Source organism: Protomyctophum bolini (assembly GCF_963924005.1).
Source record: "Protomyctophum bolini genome assembly, chromosome: 10".
NCBI classification, from domain to species: Eukaryota; Metazoa; Chordata; class Actinopteri; order Myctophiformes; family Myctophidae; genus Protomyctophum; species Protomyctophum bolini.
Window position 1 is genome coordinate 18,086,270 of NC_137871.1, and position 13,105 is coordinate 18,099,374.

The following is a 13,105-nucleotide window of genomic DNA, read 5'->3' on the forward strand; positions in this document are numbered from 1 at the left end:
ACAGAGAGAGAGAGAGAGAGAGAGAAGATGCACCACTATCTCATTTGAAACACACACACACACACACACACACACACACACACAATCACTATCTGCTACTATCTACGGCAGTGGTTCTCCACCTTCTCAGGCCGTGACCCCCCAAAATCATCATATTTGGAACCCCCACAATAATCATATTTGAACTAGGACCCCAAGTACTTGGAATTGTAGTTGAAGAATTACATTTAGTTTTGACTCGGTTCCACAGATAAATATTGTGAAAATAGCAGATCTACAAGTAGGTATTGTGCTTTGGAGGTATTTGTTTGGAGGTATTTGGAGAGTCATTATGGTCAAACATTGTGAAAAATCAAAAAATACAATCTTTCAAGATTTTGCAGTTTCAAAAATAGCAAATATATAGCTAACAATCTCGATTTGTTCTGGATTATATATAAAACACTGCAAGGATCCAGGGACACAAAAAAACAAAACAAAAGTTTAATAAGAAAAAAAATAGAAAGTGAAATCAAAGCCTAAAGGATATGATTTCTTAGGTAATCTGATTTATGTGTGCAGCTGCGTTACGTCATACAGTATGTCAATACATAATGTCATAGATAGATACATTTACCTCGCTCACGAAGGTTTCTGAACATGTTGGATGATCCTTTGCAAACAGCCGGGGTGTCCGCCAGCATCTTCTCCAATTCCTTAAACAGGGGAGAGAAGAAAGCATCTTAAAAGGGGAATTCATGTAGCGCAGTGATAAGGTGCCTGCCGACCACCAAGAAGGTTGTGGGTTCAAATCCACCGTGGTGCATCCACATTTGTCAGGCATCTATGCGAACACAATTAGCCTTCGGGGCATGAAATCTCGTGTTCTCGAGTTTGGCACAGCAGGGTTTTTAATAGCTAAACACAAGATATATCGTGGTTGTCATAGATTGTGCTAACTAACTACATTTTAACCATGTTAGACTTTCACAGGCTTTAAGGGGCTGCAAACCAGTCTGATAAAAATTTATAACAAATATCTAAATGTTTCCAGCGATGTTTCAAAGTGAAATTCCCCTTTAACCACTAGCGTTCCTATTCTGGTGTAGTAATCACACACCATGAGCATCTTCTCCTCAAGTTCATCAGTGATGAACTCATTAGACTTGTACTTTTTAAGTGCTTTCATTATGAACATAGGAGAGACAGCCATGCAGTCCAACAGAACAACAAACGCACCTTTCTTGTGAGGCTCGTCCATGATGACCTGCTACCTGGAAATAACAAGGGATGAACAGTCAGTGCAGCAGGTGTACATGTACATTTAACCACTTGAATGTCATGCATCCATATTCTGGGGGTAGAAAATTTGAGCCTGTAGATCGGCTATTTTTGGCAAAGAGATTGGGGGCAGACAGGAAAAAAAGCGATCAAAGTACAACAGAGACAACTCAGGTGCAGCTTAACACTTTCAAGCCTTTTTGGCACATCATTTTGCAGCAAAAAGCATTTTCATAAAATCCCCCCCCCCCCCCCCCCCACCAAACAAAATTGTGAAAATATCCAATCTACGGTACAAGCTCACTTGTAGCTTGTAGATTGTTTCTCTTTTATATTAAAACTAAAGTTATTTTATTTTATATAACTAACTTTATTTATTTTTTATTTTTTTTATGTTTAAGTTTTTAAATGGGGTTAATGCTGCTTGTGTGTGTGTGTGTGTGTGTGTGTGTGTGTGTGTGTGTGTGTGTGTGTGTGTGTGTGTGTGTGTGTGTGTGTGTGTGTGTGTGTGTGTGTGTGCGCGCAACACTAAAGAGAGTGCACACGTACACACAGAGCATCAACAACAAGAGGTGTGTAATTGCAGCACTGATGCATTCCAGTGATCTATAAACGCTGATAAGAGCCACCTGGCGGGGTCAATGACATGACGACCATCCTGATAACAATGACTATTACTCTCTACTGACACACTGGAAATGACTTATGATGACTGTGGGTGTCGACACTGTGCTGAACCAACATGAAGGAATACAGTAACTTTACTCTGGTACTCTCTTTCACCACCTGAAACCCAGCTTTTGGCAAAGAGACGTGGGGCCCTATCTTGCATCAGAGTCCCTTGCGTTCCCCCGTAAAAGAGGCGTTCCCCCGTAAAAAATAAAGTCTTGGACACCAGCCTTTATCCCTTGTGCGTTACAATAATGAAACCAATCACGGTCCCCCATTACCTCTAAAAGAAGACTGTGCAACCCAATATACAATACCCATTACCCCCAGTGAAATCTTGGCTCTCACCCTCTCTGCCCATGGAAGAGCGATGCGTCGCTGGCTTGGAATACATTTATATTTGATACAGAAGGTTGTTGTGTGTTTCCAGGAGAGTTGCTAGTGTGTCTCTCTTTCTCTCTGGAAGAGTCCGCTACACTGAGGCGATCTAACATTGGACACCTGAGGTATGTTTCATACTTTATTTGCCTTTCAATAAAACCATATTTGATAGTGATACATATCACCTACAGTAGATGTTACTGATTATATAGAATGTTATTATTGTAATCCATACAGTATTTCATGCACAATTAATTAATGAAACTTAACAGACCGAATGCAATTGCGCATGGCACAAATATCATCTTTTCACAATTGACACAAGGAATTTACACTCTCACTTCTGCTGACTATAGGAAATTAGAATCAGAGATTTCGTGGAGAATTAGGAGAGACATGCATGTGAAGGATCTGCTGTGTCCAGGCAGCTCCACTCCGGACGTGTCCATTACAGTTGTGCATTCTATCAAATTAAATCGGCATAGCAGGTGGTCTGAGGACCCGTTGTGCGCTTTCCCAGACGTAGTAGATAGTGGTTGCTGCTAAATGCGTAATTCACGGGTGGCGGGCAGTGCTAGCGGGTAAGGCACGGTGTAAGATAGAGCCCTTGGTATTTCAGGCAAAGGACCCCCTAGCTGAGAGAGAGATGAAGCAGGGTGTTTTTTGAGTGGTGCAACCACTCCCTTACGGAGCTATGTGACAGACATCGTGACCCGTTGCCAATGACACCGCAGTCCATTATAATATCACTGCACATCTCTCTCTCTCTCTCTCTCTCTCTCTCTCTCTCTCTCTCTCCAACACACACGCTGTTAAATTGTATGGTTAAGTTACATTAATTTCCTATTAAAAATAACCTGTGTAAAATGTGCTGAATTGGAAACGGTATATATACAGTATATATATATAGTTTTTCAAAGCTATTTGATTAATTGAAAAAGAAAGGTCGCTCCAAAATAATCGATTTGCAGAATTGCAGCCCTAAATCTACATGGCTTCTTTTTTTTGACCAGACATGAAACCATAACATGGCCATGTTAAAAGGCCTTCCTAAACGTCAACAATTCTCTCTTTTTACAACCACAGCAATAACCATAAAACACCACACTCAGTGCTATTTCCTCAAACGCTCGCGTCAGAAACGGATGCTATTCTTCACATTCCCGTTATACATGCTGGCGTGCGTCTAAACTATTAACAGGTCACAGGATATCAATTATAACGAGCCAACTGTAAACATACAATTGATATGTACGATTCAAAGGTGAACGGCACATGTTCACGTCTTGTTTTGGTGTGCGGGTCTTTGTGAGCTTGTTGCCACATAAATGAGCCATAAAGGAGAGTCTGCTGGTAAAGATGTGTATCTTTATGCAGGTGTTATGACTGTAGCAGCCAAGTGGTGGAAAGTAACATGAGTGCATTTACTCTGGTACCGTTATGTCTAAGTACAGTTTTGAGGACTTACATTTACTTTCCCTGATTATGTCAATTTGTTTTATTGCGACGGTAGGTTGCAGTTACTATGAAAACCTTCAGTTTCCCATCAGTATTGTGGTGTCGTGTCACGTTACGCCTCCATATATGGTCACGCCTCGTGACACGTCACGACACATCATGCCTCTATCTAATATACGGCGTGGTATATATAGGTATATGTATATATACCAGCTCAGTGGCCTTGTGGTTAGAGTGTCCGCCCTGAGACTGGGAGGTCGGGTTCGATCCCCGGCCGGGTCATACCAAAGACTCCCTGCTTGACACTCAGCATCAAGGGTTGGATTGGGGGCCTGCGACATACTAGCGTCATGTCCAGGGTGTGTACTTGTACATCAAGCTGCCTCACGCTACAGAAACAGGAGATAGGCTCCTGCCCTATGGGCCTCATGGCTCGGCAAGGCTACTTACTTTACTTATATAATAGGTATATGAATCTAATATACGGCAACCTTCCCCATGTTTCTTCACTAGTCCGATCCAGAAGAACACAGTTTGCCGGCCACTGCTACAGAGCTGATCATGGGGTTATACTGTATCGTCCTTTCTTCTCTGGAATCCTGCCTCAAAGCAGACCAGAGGTAGAAAACTGTTGTTCCCTGATGTCATCGCTAGGGACACATGCATGCATCAGTAAGCAGGAACTGGGGATGGCAATGAAAGACCGGAAAGTCTGGCGTGGCATTGTGAAATCCATGATCTCGACTGCGGTCGAAAAATGATGATATCACGCTTCATGACACACTCCATATACAGTAGCTGTCTCCATATGTCATACATACTGTATCTTTTGTGTTGAGACCCTGTAATGTTTATATAATGAAGTTGTGAGAAGACCCTGTTTATTCGATGCATCCTGTAATGTTAAACGATTAGTTTGTTCCATGATCTTTATGATTATTTATTACTTTTGTTTATGATTTGAAGTATTTGCTTATTGGATGTTGCTTATTTGATTAGTTAGTTTATGCCTTTGTTTGGTACTGATTGTTACTACCTTTCCTTTCCTGTTCAGTTAACCATCAATTCCACCGTTACATTCATCACCACTCATCACCACCATATCTGTTAATGTTGCATGCCATCCAAATAAACGACAGCTTTTAAGCAATCTGAACCTGGACTTAATACCCTGACCAAAATTCCGATGCCTGTGTGCTAAAGTTCAATAATCATCAAACTACACTTTCGCTCATGATAACCAGTGTGGTTGGTAAATGGTGCATTTATATAGCGCCTTTATCCAAGGCACATTACAGAGATTGTGCATTACATTCACCTTAGCTCTGGTCCATAGCAAATGCTTCTATGATCCTGCCCTGCATTGGCTATGCTACTTTCGCTTTTAACTCTCCTCTTTAGCGTGAATAAAAAAAAAAGGTTTTTGCTACTCACCAAAACAAAGGCGGGTTGTATCATTAGAAAACATACTTTCCTTAGTGGGAGCACTCTGAGCCCCCCACCACACGTATAAACGGTACTTTTTGGCGAAAAAGGGATTTTGTTTCCACCGGAAAAAAATACTTAGTTACTCCAATGCGCCTTCTACCGATATTGCCAAGAGAACTGCCTCATAGAGAATATCTTTCCTCAGCCAAAAAAAGTACCGTTTATATGTGTGGTGGGGGGCTCAGAGTAAGGAAAGTAGGCTTTCTAATGACACAACCCGCCTTTGTTTTGGTGAGCAGCAAAAACGTTCTTTTTAAATACGCCAAAGAGAAGAGGCTGGTCTGAGTTCCATGTGAGATTTACAACGAAAGTAGCATAGCCAATGCAGGGCAGAATCATAGAAGCATTGGCTATGGACCAGCGCTACAATCACCCATTCACACACACATTCATACACCGATGGCAGCGGAAACCATGCAAGGCACCAACCATCACATCGGGAGCAATTAGGGGTTCAGTATCTTGCTCAAGAACACTTTGACAGTAACTCTGGGGGAGTCTGGGTTCGAACTGGCAACCTTACGGTTACCATCCAGCCACTCTACCCCTGAGCCACCGCCACGCGGTTGCCGCGACGCTAGTCACATTTGCAAATGAACCAAGTTGGTACAACACATGGATCTCCATATGTGGAGCTAACTATCATCATAATGAAGATCACGACACTGACCTCATCAAACCCTGGATAGCCATACATGGTTTGACATACTAGATCTGCATATATGGAACCGGCCAGCAACTCTACATCTGACCTCACTGACATCTGATTAATAGTTCAACTCCTGTCCTCTACACCCAAGACAAACAATAGAAAAGCAAGACTCCGCTTTACTTCCTATATCTCTATGATGTAGGTGGTCACCCCTTTTTAAGAGATCAGAAGTACTGTAGGTTGTAAGTCTATTGTTTCCAATGGGAGAAACTTGAACGTGAACACAGCTTCTGAGTCTGACCATTCCCATGCATGGTCACTGAATTAAATATTGGACCCATTCTTCACAAGCCATACATGTTTTCGGACACTAAAATGGCTTTTTTCAAAGAGACAAAACAGGAGAAAATCTACTTTTTGTGAGATCTAGCATTTAGCAACAGTAATCATAGGATGTTTGTGAGATCTGACACCAGATCTCATATGATAGTGTACCTCCTCTTAGGCAAAAAAAAGCGTGGGATGGCGTATCTTCCTAAAATAAGCAACTTTGTCCACATCCAGCAGAGATGAGAGAACACCAACACTTTGAACATCATCTACCATCATAAAGTTGCTCACCGTATCACCATATTCTAACTTTTTGTGTTTTTTGGTAAATTATGATCATTCTACATCACACAAAAGTTCCACAAGCTCAAAATGTGGCACGAATTGACAATTTTTTTGCTTGTCAATTTGCCAATTTGCTACTTTTGCTATTTTAATCCTAAATAGTAACAGTTTGCGTCTTTGGACATACCGAATGATTTAATGTATTAGAAATCCATAATGGATCATTTCATAAAACATTATGGATTGTGACATGGTGACAGACTCACCCTTGGGTTGGGACATGGTGACAGACTCGATGAAGTTGAGTGGAGTCATGTAGAGTTGACCCTCTAACTCCACGGAGCAGAACTGATAGAACCTTCTCTCATGAGCCGACCTGTGTGTCTCTCCATCATCCACAACCTGATAACACACACACACACACACACACACACACACACACACACACACACACACACACACACACACACACAATATTTAGGTTTGATTGTCACGTCACAGGTTTACAGATGTAAAGAAGTGGGTATATTTTTTCGGTACGTGCGTGCACCAATGGGCTCCATCATTTTGTCATATTCCGTGAGAAGATGTGAGAAATGTATGCACACACACACACACACACATTTGAACCACCACACGCACACACTTTATGAAACATTGCAAAAGCATTTCAGGAGCGATAATACACCCTGAAAGATGGACTCCACTTTTCATGAAACCCAAAGTAAGGCTTCTCTTGTCACGAAAAGCCTCCATCACATCACATCACATCACATGGACCCAACAAAGAGGCCTGCAGTGCTTTGGGTCCAGTAATGGGACTGGCTGCGTGTTATGTCAGATAATGTCCCTACAAATGTTCAGACCCAGAGCAGATCTGAAGGCTGGACGGGTGAAGACAGAGTCCATCTCTCTGTGAGGTGGCAGGATGCCAGCTCAACCGGGCATGGATAGCAAACGCCCAGGGAATGTGTGCCCCCCTCTTGCTTAACCATTAAGTCCCTCTAAGGCCCCCCATCCCCCCACCCCCGTTGCGTCTCCTCAAATGTCACTCCCTTGGCCAAGTCCCTGTGTGTCCAGTTCCCCGTTTATGTCCATGGATTCCTGACTGCCTCTTCTAGTCCCCAGTCAAGTTCAATTACACCATGTAATGCAGTGGTTCCAAAACCTTTTCCACACCAAGGACCACCAAATTGGTATGTATTTGCCTGCGAATCCCCCATGACTTTTGTACCAGGGTCCAGGGGATGCCGTTTTGTGCTGTTAAAATGCCCGCTGAAACATTCTGGATAACATTTAGCTTTTTTTAACACAAATCTTCTCTTCTGGGGGTCCCTGGCACAAAACATTTAAAGATGGGGATCAGCAGACAAATACATGTGAATTTGGGGGTCCTTGACATGAAAGAGTTTGAGAACCACTGGTATAGTCTGAACAGACCAGGGGCGGCCCATAGCGGGTAGAGAGGTGTCAGGAAATCACAAGGTCCATGGTTCACCGCCCCGCCCCGCCTATGTGTCCAAATGGCCCTGAGAAAGACACTTAACCCCTAAATGCTCCCGGCAGCGCCCACTGCATCTAAAAGTTAGGTATCAATGTATTCAATTATCATCCACTGCTCCTAATAGTTAGGATGGGACAAATTTCACATAGTGACGAGAAAAAAATATGTGATTTATTTCCCATGAGATCAATAAAGGTCCCATAGGACTGTCTGTCTGTCTATCTATAGGATCTATGAAAAAGAAATAAAATAAATAGATTTTTCTGGTGGAATTTGGAAATCTATATTCCCCCTCGTTGGCAAACATAGGCCTGCAAATAAAACAAAAAATAATTCGCAGCTTTTGCAGACTGCATGCGTTTTGGTTACTTTTATGCAAATAATGAAGTCACGTGGACGGTACATAATTCCTTACTGTAGGCTACAAGCCTTGGGTCGTTTCCCCCTTTCAGCACCAAAGGTCGTGGATAGCTCCCATAAATGCATGTACAACCACGTGTGTAGGAAACGATAGAGCCTAATCAAAAGCCAAATGCTCATACAGTAAAAATATCAGCGTTTTAATATTTTGAACTGTCTCGTCGTCAGCAAAAAGATCGCACTCTATACCTTACTGGCCGCAGCAGCAGAAACTGATGGCAATGGCAGATGTTGTAGAACCCGAGCCTCGACATGCCGCTTCAGTCCGAAGCGGCTACTAGTAGAACCACCTTCACATGAATGATGATGATAATAATAATAGGCTGTACCGCACGCCCCAGCAGCAGCAGCAGCCACCAGTTTCCACTTCCTTGTTGTCTTTATACTCGACGCGTGATGCTGTTTCCGAACCGTCTGTGGGATGCTGTTGTTAAATGAGGACACGAGCCACCGGCGCACGGCAGCAGCGGCAGACATGCTTGTTGTTTATGATGTTGTTGTGTTCAAGTTACAGCTGAGCTAAGGAGGGAGAGTGGCGCTATTGGAGCTATGGGGGTGGCTGTTCCATCGCGAGAACTGCCGTTTGTGTATAGCGTGTGTGTGTGTGTGTGTGTGTGTGTGTGTGTGCGTGCGTGCGTGCGCGCGCGTGCTTAATAATAATAAGGGTAATAATAATAATAATAAGGGTAGTAATAATAATAAGAAGAATTTAATAATAATAATTCGCTAGAGAATTGATTCTTGGTCGAGGTGAAACTGAGATTTGATATTATTATCATTACAGCATTATTAGCCCTATTATTATCTCTCTCTGCCCCTCTCACTTATACCCTCTTTCTTTCTGTCTGTCTGTCTGTCTGTCTGAGTGTCTGTCATCTCTCTCTCTCTCTCTCTCTCTCTCTCTCTCTCTCTCTCTCTCTCTCTCTCTCTCTCTCTCTCTCTCTCTGGGAGGAGTGAACAGTCTCTCTCTCTCTGCCGGGGCAAGTCTGGTCTGAGCACAGTGACAGACAGCCCCGCCTATTACTCTTGCTGTGGGTTTTGCACCTGCCTCGCGCCACCTCTGTCCTCTGCACTTACAACACAAACCTCTTTACCTGTCCTACACTGTGACTGTGACTGTCCCACACTGTGACTGTCCTACACGGTCCTAAGCCGCAGAACGCAACGAAAACGGCGGCTGTGTAGACGCACACTGACTGAGCTGCCCGCATCTCGCTATGCACAGGTACACGCGACGCAAGCAGAGTTGAATCAAACGGGGGCTATCGTCTGATCATCATCATCAGTGTGACAGGTTGGTACACCGATGAAGACGCAACGACAGTAGAGAGGTGACAATTGTGGAGCTCTTTTTCCTCCCTTTTTTACGCACGATCGCGAGTTTTATGCCAAGGAGAACGCAGAGCAGTCTGTCTTTGCACAACGAGGAGGACATGCTATAAAGTAACTCATGTGGGAGTAAACATGCAGTGAGGTGACAGTGGCGAGTGGCGACCAGGCATAAGGACATCCAGGACATCCACACTTGAACTTTATCCGCTGTATCCTCCTCCGACTCTTGACGCGCAGGGAGGGTTTGAGGCAATGGCTGCTGCTGCTGCTCTGGGTGAAGTTGGAGGCTTCTTGCACGGCATGGATGCCGGGGTTGGACACCTCGGCTTCGGGTCCCAGTTCCTGATGAGCGCGCTCGGGGACGGTGGTCGTGGTGGTGGTGGTGGTGGTGGCGGTGGCGGTGGCGGCGGCGCGTCACTGCTCCCCGGGTATGAGCACCTCATCCCCGGGGAGAGGCTGTCCCGCAGCACCGCTGCGGATCTAATGCATCTGAAGGGGATCCTGAGGAGGAGACAGTTGTACTGCAGGACTGGCTTTCACCTGGAAATACTGCCGGACGGCACAGTGCAGGGGACGAGGAAGGACCACAGCCGCTTTGGTAAATGTTTTAGAAATAGCTTAAATCGTTTAAATCCAATTTATTATTATTATTATTGTTGTTGTTTTATATTTATGTATTTATTTAATATTTGGCGTAGCCTATAAAAAAAATGTTCCCCTTCAGCTTTAGGCTACTTATTCATTAGCTTCAGTTTATTGCAACAACAAAGTGCTTCCCTGCTGTGAAATGGTTTTGGATGGGGCTCCTCGCCCAGCCTACATGGACATGCAGTCTTTCATCCTTGTGAAAATACATCCAGAACAACCGCTGTATTCTTCTGCAGGTATTTTGGAATTCATAAGCCTGGCGGTGGGGATGATAAGCATTCGAGGAGTGGACAGTGGATTGTACCTGGGTATGAATGACAAAGGAGAGCTGTATGGATCTGTAAGTATACCAAAAGTAGCCTACTCTTTTTTACGTAAGTACTTTTACTTGAGTAAGAGTATGCCTACAATATAATGTAGGCATACTTTTACAAGTAAAAGTCATGCTTTCCCATCTTGACTCGAGTAAAAAATGTATACCAAAGTAAAACTGGTAACGTTTTTTCAAAATGTGTCCAACCTTTCGATCCAGAAGCTCACAATGCGTTGTGAGGCAGTGCATTATGAGCTTGTAGGCAATTTCCGAATAGCCATTGTGTAAAACAGGGCTTAATTAGTTGAGTATATTTTGTAATAATGATCAAAACCTGAAAAGTAAATAGTAGCCTAACTAAAGTTTTCAAATAATTGCAGCAGAGTACAATGACAGCATTTGCCTCCAAGATGTAGTGGAATGTATGAGGTATAGAAATATGGAAATACTCACATAAAGTAAAAGTGCCTCAAAATTGTTACTTATAGTACTTATTGTAGTAAACGTACTACTGACGCATATGATTAAGTAGGGCATTAATTTACAAAATAAACACAAAAAGTTAGAACATGCCGATAAGAGGTTTCTGCATGACAGAGACGATATACTTCAACACACCCGTGTCACTCAACAAAAAAGATCATATATGTACTGTCAAGCTAACATCGTTGTTAGCTTGAGAATCAGTTTTGGGTGAGCGACACCGTCATGCAGTGAATTATCACTCAGTCTTAACCACATAAGCCCTATGTACTTAGCTGACTGGGGTCCCCCAGGGCTCTATACTAGATCTGCTATAGTGTTTTGCTCTACACCAGAGAGAGAGTTACCTGAAAATAGGAAAGGTCACTAGCTTGTAGATTTGCTATGAACAACATTTTCCACTGGTAGACTGTGGATGGAGAATAAATCACTTGTAGATCTGCTATGAACAACATTTTCCACTGGTAGACTGTGGATGGAGAATAAATCATTTGTCTAAACAAGAAAACATTGAAACAAATGAATGCACATTCTGAAAAGTCATGCTTCACAACTTACGGTCGAGTCCCAGTGAAGTGTAGCTTATTATTATACACACTGACTGTATATTATCACGTATTAATTTTCTTGTGCACCTCTCAGGAGAAGCTGACGGCGGAGTGTGTCTTCCGGGAGCAGTTTGAGGAGAACTGGTACAACACCTACTCGTCCAACCTGTACAAGCACGGCGACAAGGGGACGCGCTACTTTGTGGCGCTGAACAAAGACGGGACAGCGCGCGATGGGGCCAAGTCCCGTCGGCATCAAAAATTCACCCACTTCCTGCCACGGCCAGTGGACCCGGAGCGCGTGCCGGAGCTGTACAGAGACATCCTGGGCCACAGCTGAGGCCCGTTCCAGAACCAGCGCTGGTCTGGGTCAGGAACAGGAATAGCTGCTAACGCTTACAGCCCTGACGGGGCGAGCGGATATAAGAGATGGAACCCTACCGGGATGCGGCAGCGGCTCTCCCGGCTAGGGGGGGGACAGTGGAGCTGGTGAGCCCACTCTGTACCGTAAAGCCACCGGAGGGGGCCAGGGGTCCGGGAGGAGGAGGAGGGAGGCCTCTCCTCGGAATGCACGGGCCAATCTCTCAGCGGCCAGGAAGACAGTCTAGAATGTCTGACATTGTCAACCTGCACGCCAAAGCATGAGGGGGTCGTTTGTTTCAGAGGCCTGCCGACCCCAAGAGTACCTGTGTGGAATAGGAGAAGAGCATGGAGAGAGAGAGAGAGAGAGAGAGAGAGAGATGCTGCACGGCAAACGGAGCCAAGGCGCCGGGGTCAGATGCGTCTGTTGGACAGATTCTCAGTTGGCATGGAAACCATGGGAATCTGTCCCATCACTGGAGTGGTATTTTTATTTGACTGCTGTGACTGCCGTTTGTTCCGAAGGACTTTGAAGGAATTCATGTTTTTCTTTTACCTGTGATTAGAGTTGCTTGAAAAGAGCAAAATGTAAAGTTTTTTTTAATTTATTACATTTTTTTAGATACACATATTTATGATATATATTTATTTATTTGAGAATATATTTTTGCAGTTAAACACATACAGTATAGAGAAAACCACTAGGAATTGTATCAGTGATATGTAAAGACTGAGACAAATGTATTTTATCCTTGAGAAAAGCCTTCTCACACATAATCTGGCACCACAAGTCATGACTATATCCAGACAAATATGTATTCACAGACATTTTTAAAAGACGCCCGGCTCAACCCAGATGCATATTATACAACCTGTGGGGACGGCCAGGGACTCATTACATTTTTTTGGACATTGTAATTATAATCAAAAGTCATGATTGATGACATCTGTTACATGTTATTTAAGAACAGAAT

The 13,105-nt window shown here is 43.7% G+C and overlaps 2 protein-coding genes across 2 annotated transcripts in view; one reads left to right on the forward strand and one right to left on the reverse strand.

Moving 5' to 3' along the window:
- micu3b (mitochondrial calcium uptake family, member 3b) overlaps positions 1-8,969 on the reverse strand; it is a 30,527-nt gene extending 21,558 nt beyond the window's left edge. The window contains exons 1-4 of the mRNA XM_080773925.1: positions 8,637-8,969; positions 6,790-6,925; positions 1,219-1,253; positions 617-695 (exon numbers count right to left, since the gene is read on the reverse strand). Coding sequence (XP_080630051.1) covers positions 617-695; positions 1,219-1,253; positions 6,790-6,925; positions 8,637-8,924 — 538 coding nt within the window. The 5' untranslated portion in view covers positions 8,925-8,969. The remainder of the gene's footprint in view (positions 1-616; positions 696-1,218; positions 1,254-6,789; positions 6,926-8,636) is intronic.
- Positions 8,970-9,595: 626 nt separating this feature from the next.
- Positions 9,596-12,294, forward strand: fgf20b (fibroblast growth factor 20b). Its single transcript, XM_080774260.1, has 3 exons — positions 9,596-10,377; positions 10,664-10,767; positions 11,866-12,294. Exons 1-3 carry the CDS (start codon positions 10,032-10,034, stop codon positions 12,109-12,111), a joined length of 696 nt encoding a protein of 231 aa, XP_080630386.1. The 5' UTR covers positions 9,596-10,031; the 3' UTR covers positions 12,112-12,294.
- The last annotated feature ends 811 nt before the right edge of the window (positions 12,295-13,105 follow it).